The 16,793-nt window shown below is 37.2% G+C and overlaps 1 protein-coding gene across 4 annotated transcripts in view; it reads left to right on the forward strand.

Moving 5' to 3' along the window:
- Positions 1–16,793, forward strand: part of LOC106056263 (vitamin K-dependent gamma-carboxylase-like) — a 29,798-nt gene extending 13,005 nt beyond the window's left edge. For all 4 annotated transcript variants that reach the window (XM_056019466.1, XM_056019468.1, XM_056019467.1 and 1 more), the window contains 10 exons: positions 4,504–4,679; positions 6,372–6,515; positions 7,401–7,532; positions 8,256–8,410; positions 9,998–10,179; positions 14,273–14,397; positions 15,127–15,244; positions 15,600–15,726; positions 15,814–15,919; positions 16,651–16,793. In XM_056019466.1, the coding sequence (XP_055875441.1) occupies positions 4,504–4,679; positions 6,372–6,515; positions 7,401–7,532; positions 8,256–8,410; positions 9,998–10,179; positions 14,273–14,397; positions 15,127–15,244; positions 15,600–15,726; positions 15,814–15,910 (1,256 nt within the window). In that variant the 3' untranslated portion in view covers positions 15,911–15,919; positions 16,651–16,793. The remainder of the gene's footprint in view (positions 1–4,503; positions 4,680–6,371; positions 6,516–7,400; positions 7,533–8,255; positions 8,411–9,997; positions 10,180–14,272; positions 14,398–15,126; positions 15,245–15,599; positions 15,727–15,813; positions 15,920–16,650) is intronic.

Genomic DNA, 16,793 nt, shown 5'->3' on the forward strand with positions numbered 1-16,793 from the left:
ATAGTCTAGCAACTTATGTCAACAACATGTCTCTCAATTCATTAGATGTGTGAGGATGTATCTGCGCTATGGGGTATCTTGAAACAAGTTTCCGTGCTGTCTTTAGGCTCTTAGCAAGTACAACTAGAGTTGGGCTATCAAATCAATTTCTCAGATTACAAATTCCCAGTCTATTCAGTTAGATAGTCCATCAGTTGATATCATTCAACCACTTGCCACCCATCATTCCTAACTTCAAAACATCTTGTTCATCAATGATTTTCAACCCTTCTGATTGTCCTAGGAAGTCACTACACAGGTGTAATATACTAAGTCAATTCATAACCTTAGAAACAAGGCTTTATTTCAATAAAACACGACTGATACACACAATAACACAGTACAAACTGGTCACGATTCACAGACTACGATAATGCGAACACGATTACAAATACTAGCACGATTACAAGCACGGGTAACACACAAGTTCATTTAACGATCACTCCATTCACCCCTCCTTTATTTCTTTCTGGGTCTTAGGTTATAACCATGCGTATGAAGGGAATGATCCGGAGGTATCTCTGGCGTAGACTTTTCTCCTTGCAAGTCGTAACTGTCCTGTACGGGACTCGAGTCAATATTGGCCTCTGGCATTGGGTGGCTCCCCTGTGAGTCACTGATGACTTCTGGCTGGTTGTACATCATTGGGGTGGGACTCTGTGAATTACTGATAGTGTCAGGCCCGTAGCGACTCCCTGGTGAGAGATCCAAAGAGTCACCGACCTCTTGAGGCAGAATACCGTTCTCTGGTTCGAAATAGTCGTTCGTGGAACTTTCCTTTGGCGCCAGGTGCCTAAGCGACACTGTCTCCTCCCGGCCGTTTGGAAATCGTATATGGGCGTACTGTGGGTTGCAGCTAATAAGTTCAACCTCTTGTACCAATGGGTCAAATTTTGAAGATCTTGCAGGGGATTTTAGTAATACTTTGCCTGGGTTCTGTAGCCAAGTAGGCAAGGATGTTCCCGTTGGCGATCTTCTGTTGAATTTGAAGATCCGTTCGTGTGGAGTTTCATTAGTAGAAGTACACAGTAATGATCGAATTGAGTGAAGTGCCTGGGGCAACACAGATTCCCACTGTGATAGTTCCAACTTCCCTGAGTCCAATGCTAATAAAATAGCCTGCCACAATGTTTTATTCAGCTTTTCTATTTGCCCATTTCCTTTGGCATTATAGGGCGTTGTCCTGCTAGTGGCTATGCCCTTAGAATGTAGATATTCTGTAGTTTCTGTGGACATAAATGATGTGCCACGATCAGAGTGGATGTAACTGGGTGTTCCAAAGAGGAAAAATAACTGGTCGAAGCACTTTATTACTGTCTTAGATGTCATATCAGGACAGGGAAAAGCGAATGGAAACCGCGAATATTCGTCAATCATTGTTAACAAATACTTGTTGCGAGTAGCTGATGGCAAAGGACCTTTAAAGTCAACACTTATTCTTTCAAAGGGCTGTGTGGCCTTGATGAGCGTACCTGCAAATTCCTTATAGAATTGCGGTTTAATTCTATTGCAGGTTCTGCATTGTTGAATGGTCTGTCTGACCTCTTCAACCGAGAAGGGTAAGTTCTTTGACCTGACATAATGTAGAAGTCTAGTGACACCTGGATGACACAGGTAGTCATGGTACGTCTTCAGGCTACTTTGTTTCGTCATGGTTGCACAGTGCCCTCTAGACAAGGTGTCTGCTGCTGTGTTGGCGTTCCCAGGTCTATACTGTATATCAAACTTGAAGCTTGCTAGTTCCAATTTCCACCGTTGTATCTTATCGTTTTTAATTTTCTTGTCATGAGTGTCTTTAAATATGTATGAAATAGACCGCTGGTCCGTAATAAGGGTAAAATGATTGCCACACAAATAATGCTTCCATTTGCATATGGCTTCAATTATTGCAGTGGCTTCTTTTTCTATGGCAGATTGATGCCTTTCAGTAGGTGAAAGAGTTCTAGAGAAGAATGCAATAGGTCTTCCCTCTTGATTTAAAGTGGCAGCTACTACGATGTCAGAAGCTTCAGTTTCCACAATTAGAGGATGGTCATACTTTATGGTGAAAATTGCTGCTTTCTGCAATTCTTCTTTCAAGTCTTCCAACGCTGTTTTTACTTCTGTAGGTACAGGAAAAATTTGATTTTTCATTATAGGATACATTTTGTCTGAGAAATTTGGTATCCAGTGAGCATAATATGCCAAAAGTCCTACAATCCTTTTCTGAGACTTCAGATCTTTTGGAGGTGGCAAATCTCGCAGAGCTTGAAATCTATCAGGGTCAGGCTTCAAATGCCCTTTGGATATTTCACATCCAAGCAGCTTTACCTTCTTAGTAGCAAATACACTTTTACTTTCGTTGAAAGTTATTCCGTATTCCAGAGCTACCTTCTGAAAATGCAACAGATTTTTGTTATGGAAGTCTACATCTGTACCACATATTGTTACATTGTCGACATAGGCAAACGTGTCAGACAACTTTTCTTTTTCTATAATAGTGTCTATGGTTTTCTGGAAGCAAGCTACACCGTTAGTGACCCCAAAGGGTATTCTGCAAAACTGGTAGAGTTTACCACAAGCTTCGAAGGCTGTGTATTTCTTTTCGCTCTGTTGGATAGGTATTTGGTGATAAGCACTCTCCAGATCCAATGTGCTAAAGATTTCATACCTGGAAATTTTCTCCACCATTTCATCCACTCTAGGCATGGGGTAAGCGTCCAGGTAAGTAAATCTATTTATAGTTTGGCTATAATCAACGACCATTCGCTTTTTGTGCCGCTCATTGGTCGTGACAAGGACTTGAGCTCTCCAAGGTGATTTGGAAGGTTCAATGATACCGTTTCGTATCAATTTCTCAACTTCAGCTTTAATAAATTGTGTGTCTTGGAAGGAGTAACGACGAGATTTAGTAGCAATAGGTCTGCAATCAGGGGATAAATTTGCAAACAATTGTGGTGCCTCTACCTTAACAGCATTGAGCGAGCAGACATGAAATGCAGGTCGACCACCGTTGAATGGAATTATCAGTTCTTTGTGTAATGTGAGGAAATCTAACCCAAGCACTACATCAGTGCAAAGTTCATCTAGTAACGAAAGTTTGAATTGATTGTAAACTTCCCCTTTGTATTTTAGCGATGCAAACGTGTGGCCTCTTGTGACGCTTGACAGTTGAGATGACGCCATAGAAATTTTGTGCTTTGAACGTGTCACTGACCAATCGTACTCTCTTGGTATGTTTGAAGAAATGTAGCTTTCCCCGCTACCTGTATCAATTAGGGCTTTTAGGTTCACGCCATTTACAGAGATGTGTACTGTTGATTTAGTTAAACCAGGTACAGACGAAGTAGCAATTAGTGATGTTAGATGTGTAGAGTCCTTAATGCAGCTACAATCTTTACAAGATTGTCTTTTAATCTCGTGGCTAGGAGATGTTTTGACTTTTGTTTTGGTTATAGGAGTGTTGCGAGACCTGCAAACCTTCGAAAAATGTCCATTTTTCCCGCACGAATGACACATGCAGTCTTTGGCAGGGCATTTCGCTCTGAGATGCCGACTACCTCCGCAAAAGAAACATTTAGTATTCACTGTTGCGATTGTTTCTGAGTCCACCATTTCTTCGGTTGAGATTGCCGATGACGAAAGAGATGACTCTACCAATTGAGACGGAGTACTAAACGAACTGGATTCTTTTTGGGCCATGTCGAGAGTCTTGGCAATATCTAAAGCCATTTTCAAGTCAAGGGATCTTTTCTCAAGTAGCCTCTGTCTAATTACACTCGAACGCATGCCGCTAACAAAGGCATCGCGAATGGCGTCCTCTTCATTTTTGTCAGTACTGACAGCTCGGAACTGACAATCTCTGGCCATCACTCTCAGCTTGTGTACAAATTGATCAAGACTTTGATCGACTTCTTGTTTGCAAGTTGCAAGCAAATGTCTGGCCAATGTTTCATTAGGGGCCTTCACAAATAAATTCTCAAGAATAGATTTTGCTTCTGAGTATTTAGAACAGGTAGAAATATACTGATATAAGGATGGAGACACAAAGTTGCATAGCAGGTCAAACTGTTCGCTTTCACTAGCCCCTACCTTCGTTGCGAATCTGTCAAAACAAGAAATCCAATGTTTCCATGTAACTGAAGCATTAGTTGAACTAGGATCAGCATCCAGTCTATTGGGACGCAAAAACTTGTCCATTTAAGAATGGTTGTATTGAAATAAATTGTAATATACTAAGTCAATTCATAACCTTAGAAACAAGGCTTTATTTCAATAAAACACGACTGATACACACAATAACACAGTACAGACTGGTCACGATTCACAGACTACGATAATGCGAACACGATTACAAATACTAGCACGATTACAAGCACGGGTAACACACAAGTTCATTTAACGATCACTCCAACAGGCATCACTTCTTTTCTACTGTAAGTACTAAGTAGACTATGTTTATGATATTTTCTATTTATTTGCCAGGGATGTTTCCTTATGTCATGCTGACCACCAATCTTCTGTTTTGCTCACCAAGTTGGCCTAGAAAGCTGTCACGGTACATTCCTAACTGTTTCAGCATATTTCTAAGATATGAGCAAGAGCTCCAGCCAAGTTCACATTGTGTTTATCAAGATCACTCGACAGAATCAAACGTGAGAGTAAGTTTTTTTTTTTTTAATTTTGTTGTTAAAAGTAGCAAAAAGATTTTTTTTTCTTACTTAGAATCAAACGTGAGAGTAAGTTGTTTTTTTTTAAATTTTGTTGTTAAAAGTAGCAAAAAGATTTTTTTTTCTTACTTATCTCCTTATTTTTTAATTAATATCAGTGTGTTCTAAGTAGTTGTCTCCCTTGTTGGTGTTTTATCTTATCACAGAATTTCATAACCTATAGTGTAATATGTGTTTCTAAAGGAGACATAAATGGGTCATATTTTTTTCAAGTAATCAAGTAAAAACAACAATATTACCAATGCATTTTAAAAATTTTTAAATCTAATATTCTGATATCTAATAAAATGATTTTTCAAAGAAGATATTTCAATAAATTGTCACTAATGCAATTTTATCCATATTTATAACATCAGAGAGTCAAATTTTTCCCTAGTTTTATAACCATCATGTTAACAGTTGCTAACTAAATGAAAAAAGAATTCAGCTCTAATTTAAACACTATCTTAATGTGTGGCAGTTGATCTTTGTATCAAATCAAATTTGTTACCAATGAAGTGTACAAATCTAATGACTGCTTCATACTGAAATTATTTTGTGCCACAAATGGAAAGCTTAGAACATTGGATTATGCAGTACTAAAAAGTGCAGAAAATATTATTTTTAAGAAACACATAGCTTATCAACACTGCCATTATTTTGTACACTAGATACAGCAATCTATTCATAGTTATTCTGCCAATACACTTCATTTGAATCAATCTGAATGCAATAATTTTAATTGAATGATTGATGAAAAAGAATTATAAACTGGAACATTTGCTTCATTTGGATGGTAAAAAAAAAAAGTGTATAATGGCTGACAAAAATTCATTGAATTTGAAAACATATACATTTATAAACATTAATATTTTCAGTTTTATCGCAAAACATTTGTTAAAAATTATTTGCGCATTGATTATACTAACTAAAACATTTTATTTTGAATATATCTTAATTTCATAAATTGATTATACTAACTAAAACATTTTATTTTGAATATTTCTTAATTTCATAAGAACTATTAAAAAAATGCTATCTAATCCTTTTAAGCCATTACTAGAACACTGTATATGCATGCTTTGTTTTGTGTGTGACCCAAGATAAATAAAACAGAACTGCAGATTACAAACAAATGTTGACTGTTGAGAATCAAACCATTAGTGAAATCAAATAAGTTTGAGACATTTTGGGTAAAGAAAGTTACAAAGTGAATTAGAAAATAATAAATCAAACTCTCAAATATATCTTAGAAATACAAAAATGTTACCCTAATTAAAAAAAGAAAAGATTTCAAGAAAACAATATTTTTCTCATTAGTTAGGAGGATTTCAGAAATTGCTTTTCAATCATAACATAGAAAAAAAAAGCAAACCTAATGAACTAGAATGTCTATATCAACAATTAGATGTGGGTAGGAAAAATACTCAACATTCTGTCAAATCATAATTATATAGATGACTTTTTCTTTAAAATAATGATCTTAGGTGAAACTTTCTCCAATATAATTAAAACTAATATTGATCCGATTTGTTTTCTAATAGAAATCATTCAATCTCTAGATTTATTTTATTGCTGGAAAAATGAAGTTGAGTTGAAGTCTCTTTTTTTTTTATTTATAAATAAGAGATTTGTGCTTTGCAGACTCCTACTGGCAAAGATTTGAAAGAACATTCTGAAATGACACCGCCAACAAAGCCAAGTTTTCTTCATCAAGCAGTCTCTGTGTTTACGATTCTGTTCCTTGCCTTACAGTGTTTCCTTCCATACTCCCATGGCATTACAAAGGTAAAAAAAAAAAGACTCGTCTAGAGACTATTCTGCCATCCTATTCTCATTCACATTGTTTTAGTTTAGTCATTTTGTAAGACTTGAAGCATTCCCCAGTCATGTTCCCTCTTTCATGTTGTGCTTCACACCATGTGACGAAATATTAATACAAAATACAATAGCACTACCAGACAGGTGTACTGCTTTTTCAGTAATTTCCAAAATTGCTACTGTGCTGGTGGGCTGCTTTTTTTTGGTAATTGCCTATTTTATGAAAAAAAATGAATCAGAATCTAAAAATAACCAACCAATTGTAATTAAACAGCTGTGCACATGTGTTTACAATGAATTGGTGTCGTTTTACATGAAAATTTGCAATAAACAGGGTTAATGTTTGCTTTAGGACATGGTGCATAGTCCTATATATAGACATAAACTGTTAAGGTTTCTTGAATATTTGCTTTATGACAAGTATGCATTATCATGGCCATCATGTTCCTACTTGCAACTAGTTCCAATGGTTTACCTGACATGAGGAATCTTAGAATTTGGTTATGTGAGGCAGCTTGTAATATTGAAAAGTTAAGTCTAAACCAAATCAATTTGACACCCACCCTTATAGACATTGTGCCCACCCTTAAAAAACTTTCAAACACTATAACCTTATTGCCACATCAACTTAGCATAACAGAGACAGTCTTGACAGATGAAAAAAAAACACTGTGCTATTTTTCCTTGGGACAGACTGCAAATAAGCTTACAGATGACCATTAAAAAGCTGGCTCGAAGAAGAACAACAAATGTATTTTGTACATTTTTTAAATTTAGAAATCAGTTATCTCTACTATTACAAATTACAGTAAAACTACTAGCTATTTGTCTATTAAAATGTTTTTCTTTTAGGGTTACAATAATTGGACCAATGGCTTGTATGGCTATTCATGGGATATGATGGTGCATCGTTGGAAAATACAGCATGTCCGCATATCTTACCATAATAAAGATACTGGTGACACTGGATATTTAGATCCTATGGTAGGTTATAAACCTGTTCATTTATATTTTTAAAATAAAAAAAAAACTAATTAAAAATGTTATTTTACAGTGTTCACTCCAAAACCTTTACACCAAACTTCATCAATGACTCTTCTACCTTAAAACAATAATGAAACTTTTCTATACAGCAACCATCTGTAATCTAATGAACTTTGCCATCAGCTGCTGGTATGGTAATACTTCACTGGCACAAAGACATAAACTAAATAGACTAATTAAAAAAGCATCGTATATCACTCGAAAACAGCTACCATCTCTTGCAGAATTTTTCATGAAAGATGCCTTTCCAAAACACACATGATCCTTAAAGACAACCTGCACCCATTACACCATTTACATCAGATCTGGATGAAATTATCATCTCCTTTCCATTAGGACTAAAACAGAAATATTTAAGAACTTTATCTCACTTTTGGTCAGAGTGTTACACTGAGAAGTACATAGAAGTTTAATTGATAATGGGCTGGTTGTGAGCATGTATATGTTTTGTGTGTGAATGTTGTTCGTATTTGCATGTATATTGTTATTGTTATAGTAGTTACGCTGAGGTGATCAATTGAAGTCAAACAGAATTTCCATTTGTTTTGACCAATAAAAATGATCTTATCTGACTTGGTTTCAAATTGAAGTTCCCTATACCACATATACATAGATTTTATTAGGCCTTTTATTATTGCTGTATATCATTTGGTTATTCATCAGGTGTGGAGTTATAACAACAGAAGGTGGGCAACCCATGGAGACATGATCAAACAGTATGCTGTGTGCATTGCTAGAAATCTTCAGAAATTCAATGTTAGCAATGTGGAGCTTTACTTTGACATTTGGCAATCGTTGAATGGGAGATTTCAGCAAAGGTAAATGTACTTTTGATAACTATTCCATTGAAACATCTGACGAGGAGAAAGTCAACCTCTTACTCATCCAGTTCTTAATGAATAAAGTTATAAAAAGTATCAAAGATCCAAAAAGCGCACAAACAAAGCAAATTAAGATCCTAAGCTAAGGAAAAAACACTTTCGTTTTTTTACATGTTTTGAAATGTTTCTTCAGAACTGAAGATTAATACATCCGAGCTTAAACCTCATGCAAGATGGCAAGGGATAGTAGCAGACAGAATTTAAATCCTGGACCATCGAGACAATAGTCCAGAACCCATACCACAAGGGCCGGTCCTACAGATTGCATGGCCCTATGCGAAACGGATTGCGTAGGGCCCATTCTGGGTTGTGATAAGGATAATAAGTAAAAAATAAGATTTCGTATTAGAAAATAAATTCGTCTTTGCATTTTATTCATACTTTACGAAGTACAAAATCACTTTATGAGCCATCTACAGTAGATAGTAGTTTTCCAACAAAAAGCCGATAAACATTCAGATCTGCTTTTTGGATTTACTATCGACTAGCAAAATAACGCTTTTTTTTTAGAGTTCGAGATAGATTAAGACATAGACATAAAATATGGATTTATATCTATATTTATATGCCAGTGACTATTAAAGTAAATTAAAAATTTGAACTTCTTGTTGTAGTTAAAATTCTTCTTATTATTATATTTTTATTTAATCAAAGCTGACAATACCGTTTTTTTAAATTGGTGTCGTCAATATTGAATGACACCCCGAAATGACAATTTTGTCAGTTTTTATGGAGATTTGCATCAGTTTTCAGAAGATTTTAATAATTTCATGAGATTTTAATGACTTTTTCGTATATTTTAGAATTTCAGAAGAATTCTAAGAACCCTTTAATAATAAGTTAAAATGGTTTAACTTAATAATTTACTCCTAGAATTCGCACTGGGCCTATGAAAGTGCGGGGCCCACTGCGGTTGCATAGGTTGCAGTGGCATAAGACCGACCCTGCACACCACTAACATCACTTAAACAATTTTATATCTATGTAGCAGTTGTATAGTTTTTAAAAGCAAAAATTTCACACAAACTACCACTATTCCTAAAGATAAGAGTATCAATAATTCTGACTTATGAAGTAATTTTCTTTATTTTTTTCATTGCCCATGACAAAATTATTTGTCTTTTGCCACTTTCTGCCATCTTTTTGTCTTTCTCTTATGGTTTTCTTTTATATTTTCTCTTCTTGCATTTTTTTAAAATGTCTTTTGAATGTAAATTAGAACTAAAAGGCAAAATATATGTATATATAAAAAAAAGAATATGATTGCTATTAATTTATTTAGGGAAAATTTGAAAGCCATTAAGTTTACTTTGGATTTTCTTGTTCATTTTTTGGATTTTGGTAGACATTTATCCAAAATGAATGTTGCTGGTTTCTGAACCTCTCAATACATTCTTTTTTACTTGTTTTTAGTAGTATACATTTTTTGTTGATTCGGTTGAAAAAACATTTATTATTTACTTCCACTCTCTATGTTTCATACACTTCGATTGTAATTTTACACATTTCAAACCTACTTGATAGGATGGTTAATCCAAATGTGGACATATTAACTGCAGAGTGGAGTCCCTTTGAAACACCATCTTATATAATGCCATTGATTGTTGATTTGTCAAACTGGAGAGAGAAACTGGATCAGATGGAGGCAGCTTTGATCAATGACAACAACAAGAATACAAATGTGATTTTCATGGCAGATTTCCCAGGTATATTCTATTAGCACCTTTTACCAGAGTAGTACAGATTACAGATTTCTCTCACTTCAACAGTTTCTTTTGTGTCCAATTGATGGGGTTTTTTTTAAATATATTTTCTACCAATTTTTCTCAGCACTTTTGCCTAGTAACGTGACCAAAGATTGTCTATTGAGAGTGTTTTTTTTTTACTTGTACTGTTTTATTATGTTTTGTGTAATAGTATTGTTACGAATCTCACTATCCAGGCTATCTGCAAACTGCACCATACACAACCAACTTAAAGAACTTGACAAGTCAGGGCTCCAAAATAACATAAAGGTTTAATGTCCATAAATAACAGCCAATACTGTACAATTGGCAGCACGTAGAACAGTACAAATAGCTCTGCGATAACAAATATCTCTCAGATAACACCGTTCCGCCGTATCAAGTCTTGCACTGGCCTCTCCGTCTCGTTCCGGGCTTGCACTGGGTTCAACAGTTCGGGACTGACTTCACACACTTGGGCTCGTTGTGTCGGACTCGATCACAGACCAAGATCAAGACGCCGTTTGTCTCAACTGTACTTGACAGTACTCCGCACTGAACCGTCATAATGCTCCGTACAGAACCACACCGTTGAACTGTGCTGTAGTCGACCGTGTTCTGAACTCCTGTCGTGAACCCGCTTTCTGAACCCCTTGACTGTGACACCGTCGCTCTTTATATAGGGTCCCTACTGGCCTTCTAGAACCGGACAGAACGCCGCTCGACGTTTCTAGGTGGTCAGATGACTACAACTCTCGTGACGCTACTGAGCTCTGTTCACGACGTCGATCCTTCCCGAACCATCCTGTTGACACACGACTCCGCTGACCGTCGTAACTCGTCACGGTTGACCGCTCGTCTAGCGCTGGCCTGGGGCGATTTGCGTCGGCTGACTACACTCACACCACTACCCCCATCTGTGCCACCACCAGGTTTATAACACTGCCCCCTCCTTAGATCTGTCCGTCCCGGACAGAAGCAACAATCATGACATTGGCTGTAGAGTTTCATCGCTGCAGGCGGGGGTCGATCGGTGGCGGTTGGCTTGCCTCTTGAGCTTGACGGAGCCATCCATGTTGCAGTCAGCAATGGTCGCTTCCTTCTTCTCCTCCAGTTTGTCTTGACCTGGTTGCATGGACGTCGTGCTTTCATCGCCATCCATGTTGAATTCAGAAAACGTTTTCTTCTCCTCCAGTTAGCCTTCATCTCGTTGTATCGACCTCGTGATCACATGGTCATCCATATTGCACTCAGCAAAAGTCACCTTCTTCTTCTTCTCTGCCAGTTGGTCTTCATGTGGTTGCAGTGATATCGAGGTTGCATCGTCATCCATCTTGCATTCAACAAAAGTAGCCTTCTTCTTCTTCTCCGCCAGTTGGTCTTCATGTGGCTGCAGTTATTTCTTGGTAGCATCACCATGCACGTTGGACTAAGCAAACGCAGCCTTCTTCTTTTCCTCCAGTTGATCGTCTTCTTGTTGCAGTGACGTTGTAGTTGCATCGCTCTCTTGTCGTTTGGTACTGAGGGCAGCCAATTGACACATGGAGAGGTATAGGATGTAAGGGCAGGGATTACCAAGATTGTTGGCAAAAGAGGTGGCTTCAAAGGGCTTTGCGAAGAAGGACTGGGATGGGATTCAAATCCACAGGACAGGGAATTGTGGAACAGATCATCATCTTCAGCCTTGTCTGGAGTGCATGCTGGTGGGGCAGGTTGGCAACACTCCAGGTGCAAAGGTCCCTCGTCTTCGGCTTCAGGCTCCATTCGGCTTTCTTCACCACCATCAGGACCTCTCTCTCTCGTCTCAGTATCGGGCCAATCACTTGTTGGTTTCAGACCTTGTCGATTACTTTCGTCTTTCAAATGTCCATCAATGTCAACGTCAGACTGCCTTGGATTCTCTTTACCACCATCAGGACTTTCCTCTCCAGTCTTGGCAGCTGGACCAACGGCTGTTGGGTACGGACCTGGCTGGTATCTCTTAGCTTGCAAATGTCCCTCAACAGCTTCGTCAGATTTCATTGGGTTCTTATGGTCACCATCAGGGCTTCTCTCGCTGGTCTTAGAATCTGGGCAAGCATCAGTAGGGTCCCACCTTCGTACGCCACTTGCAACTTGCAAACGTTCCTCAGCAAAATGCTTGGACGCGGAGCAAACATTCACTTGATATGTCTTGCTGTTTGAGGTGCTCATATCAGGTACAGCTGCATCACAAGCTTCGTTCGAACTATAGGCAGCTTCCATTGTCTCTTCATCTGTCTCTTTCGGCTCCACAGGTCTGTACTCCCTGTTTTCAGATTGACAGGCAGCACCACATTCATCAGCATTGCCGTTGTCACTGCATATTTCTTCAAAGCTTTGGGTGGCTAGTAGTTCATTGTTTAACGATGGCGCAGCTCCTTTATCTTTCAAGTCTCTTTGGTCGTACAGGGTTTCTTCCACCACGTCCATCGATTTCACCACGGGGCTTGTCACTTCCTTCACTGAGGTATACATCTTTTCAAGCTTGGTACAGGTCTCTTCGTTGGACTTCTTCCATGTCGTATTCATAGCCCGCAACTCTTCCTTCCAGTCATCTAGCTGTTGGTGCAAGAACTCTCTTAAAGTTGGTGCGACTTCAAACAGATACGTGTCTGGATCTTCCTCTTCTTCAACTATACATTCTCGGAGGCGTGCTTGTAAGGTTTCTTTATTTCCGCTCGTTTTCAGATCTCGATCACGGAGTTCTTCCTTCAGTTCTCTAAATTCAAGTTCGTACAGCAGTTTCAGACGAGCCATAGTAGATCCGATCCAATCCGATTCCGATCCGATCCCACTTCTGACACCAGTGTTACGAATCTCACTATCCAGGCTCTCTGCAAACTGCACCATACACCACCAACTTAAAGAACTTGACAAGTCAGGGCTCCAAAATAACGTAAAGGTTTAATGTCCATAAATAACATCCAATACTGTACAATTGGCAGCACATAGAACAGTACAAATAGCTCTGCGATAACAAATATCTCTCCGATAACACCGTTCCGCCGTATCAAGTCTTGCACTGGCCTCTCCGTCTCGTTCCGGGCTTGCACTGGGTTCAACAGTTCGGGACTGACTTCACACACTTGGGCTCGTTGTGTCGGACTCGATCACAGACCAAGATCAAGACGCCGTTCGTCTCAACTGTACTTGACAGTACTCCGCACTGAACCGTCGTAATGCTCCGTACAGAACCACACCGTTGAACTGTGCTGTAGTCGACCGTGTTCTGAACTCCTGTCGTGAACCCGCTTTCTGAACCCCTTGACTGCGACACCGTCGCTCTTTATATAGGGTCCCTACTGGCCTTCTAGAACCGGACAGAACGCCGCTCGACGTTTCTAGGTGGTCAGATGACTACAACTCTCGTGACGCTACTGAGCTCTGTTCACGACGTCGATCCTTCCCGAACCATCCTGTTGACACACGACTCGGCTGACCGTCGTAACTCGTCACGGTTGACCGCTCGTCTAGCGCTGGCCTGGGGCGATTTGCGTCGGCTGACTACACTCACACCACTACCCCCATCTGTGCCACCACCAGGTTTATAACAGTATGTTTTGTGTACTGGATTTTTTATTGCATTGCATGATTGTATCTTTTTTGTGTTGTGTGATTGTTTTATGTGCTGTGTGTTTTGTGTACAATATGATTGTGTTTTGTGTAATGCATGTGTAATGTTTGTTCTTTGTACTGAGTGATTGTGTGTTTTGTGTACCAATTGTTTTGTGTACTGTGCAATTGTGTTTTATGTAATGTGTTTTGTGCACTGTATGATTGTGTCTTTTGTGTATTATGTGCTTGTGTGTTTTGTGTCAAAGGGTATGACAAGTGTGTGCTTTATTTTCTTGAGTGTGTGCATGACGCGTAGGACGTAATCATCTTTTTTGAAGTAGCATCTGTATTATATAAGATAAGAAGATGTCTTTGTTATTTGAATGTGGCTTATTTGTTATTTGAATGTGGCTTATGTGATTGTGTTTACACTGTGTTACTTTTTTCCCCAAGACAATGCTAGCCTGAAAATGGATTTCTACTTTATATTGTTCCTAAGGCTTGATGTTAGAGAACTATGTCCAGCCAGACTTTAGCAACACAACATTAACAGTTCTCAAGGGGAGAGTAATTGTGGAGCTGGAAGACTTCAACATAACTGTGAAAACAAATGAATCTCTTCAGGTGATCTCCCATTTCCTTGTCAATTAGAATGTAGTGGTGTGAAACAGTTAACTTTTCATCTATGTATAGTGTCAAACAAAAAAGATATACTTATTATTTCATAAATAATTGTTATTTAAACAGGTCCAATAAAATTTTGTTTATTTAGAATCTTTGAGTTAAAAACAACAATGAATAATGATACTAGATATAGTTTAATTATAACTGTTAATACTATTAGTCTTATATATTTAAATATATATCTTATATATAAATATACAAACAATTTCTAGGTTCAAAGTCTTCTAAAACATGGTAGCTTCTACCCCCATTTCTCGGATCTGATTATATGTTTTAAAGAGAGAAACAGATTTAATGAAAGTTTAGACTATTGGTTAATTTATTTAGGTCCAGTCTATTTTATGTTATAAGTATTGAGTTACATGTATCTTTTTTTTTTTGCACAATATTGTCATTTTTTTAAATTTTGCTGAATTTATTTCAGCAATTAGCAAGAACTAAAATAACTTCAGTGGTCTATTCTCCAACCTTTTCATTGCCAGCATTACATTAATTTTTTAATTGCTGTTTCAAATAACTAGATCAATATAAGTCATGCCTTGCACTTCCATTTCTATCACAACTTTCAAGAAATTTCTCCTCCACTTGCATCACTTTTTCAATCTTAAGAGGAGTGTGGGTATCATTGGGTGTATCATTTATTCCTGATTTTTATTTTATTTGGTTTAGATTCCAGCCGATGTATTTCATAAAGTTTACACAGTCTCTGAGACACCATCTTGTTTCATGTACTTGTTTGTCAACACCACTCAAGCCAATCTGAATTACTCAGATGGCTCTGTTGAAGGTAAAATTGTTGTTTTTTTTTCATTATTCAAACTGTTTTGTCTGTAAATAATTGACTAAGTTCAACTCTACTGAAAACATCTACAAGACAGTATAAAAGCCTGAAAAAACAGACTTTCTTATTGGATGTTTTTTTTTATATGATGAAAAAATAGATAAAATAAAAGAGAAATGAGGTCAAATGAGGCTAAGTTTTGCAACTTTCTTGGAAAATTTAAAACAAGTATCTTTTTTTTAATTATCTAGATCTTGACAATAAAAAAACTTTTAGTAGGTTTTAAGCTAGCATTTCTTCGTATTATTATTTTAGAAAACTAACATACTTGCCTAGTCTTGGTTTTATGTGAATATTTCAGAAAGAAGCAGTCCAGAAATGGACCTTGATGGTGATGACAAAGAGGAAACCAGCCAGACCAGTGTACCAATCTTAGGCGGAAGTGTGAAACACTTCTTTAAGAAAATATCTGTTAACTTGCACAGAAGGTAGGCTGATAATGGACATTGTTTGTAATTTTGTTACATAAGCTCAAGCTGCAAGTGGTACCAGGTTTAATGGTTCATCTTTTTCAGCTTACAACTTGGGCTTGGTGCTCTGTGGTGCATTGCTACTAGGAGTTCTTTCAATGAGTTTCTCAATAGCACTTATAAATCAGAAACAACTAAGTGACATTGCCATGTAAGTTCATTTAGAAGCACAAAATGTTTGAAGAGAGGAAGTTATTCGTACACCACTCCTTTTTTGTTTTGTTTTTAAGTTCAACCCCCCTTTTGTTTTTTTTCTATCCTCTGGTGGTTATTGAAGGACAAGCCAGTTGATTCCTTTTTATTTGTGTCTTTGCTGCTTGTGTGAATAGTTTTTACATCATTTTACCTTTACTGTTTGAGTCCATGTGTTCCATTTGTATATAACCAATGCGTGCATGAATCATTGTTTTGACACTCAGAAATACAGTGGCGTAGCTAGGTATTTGTACGCCTGAAGAGCTTGACCTCTTTAGGTGTCCCTGCATTTTGACATTGGACATCATGACATGCGATAATTGCTTAATATTTAATGTAACTCATTTGGGGTCTTCATTTGGACCCCATCTCTCTCCTCCCCCTATTTATGCCACTGCTGAAATACCCTATGTTTAATGAAATTGATAAGACCTTCATACTTTGTTACAATGTTGATTAACCAAAGACATAGAATTTTGAAATAATTGAGATTTTTAATTCTCCTTGTTAGATATAACAAAGGAAATATCACAAAAATGTTTATATTTTTTAAACCTTTATTTACAAAGTATCATGTCATTATAAAAACATATTTTAATTGTTAGTTATTTTAATATAAATATTTATGGTATTTTCAGCTAAGTACTTTTAACTAAAACACATTACATTTTTTTCTTTTTTTTTAAGGAACATAAGGATGATAGTAAAATTGTTGGATGAAGATATTAAAAGAAATAGAAAAATATTTATTATATGATGAAATTTAATCAAAGGAAAACCGTATTATATTTTTGAATTAAATAAATTTAACTTATTCAATTTTACAACAA

This window comes from Biomphalaria glabrata, chromosome 2 (assembly GCF_947242115.1).
Source record: "Biomphalaria glabrata chromosome 2, xgBioGlab47.1, whole genome shotgun sequence".
Classification (NCBI taxonomy): domain Eukaryota; kingdom Metazoa; phylum Mollusca; class Gastropoda; family Planorbidae; genus Biomphalaria; species Biomphalaria glabrata.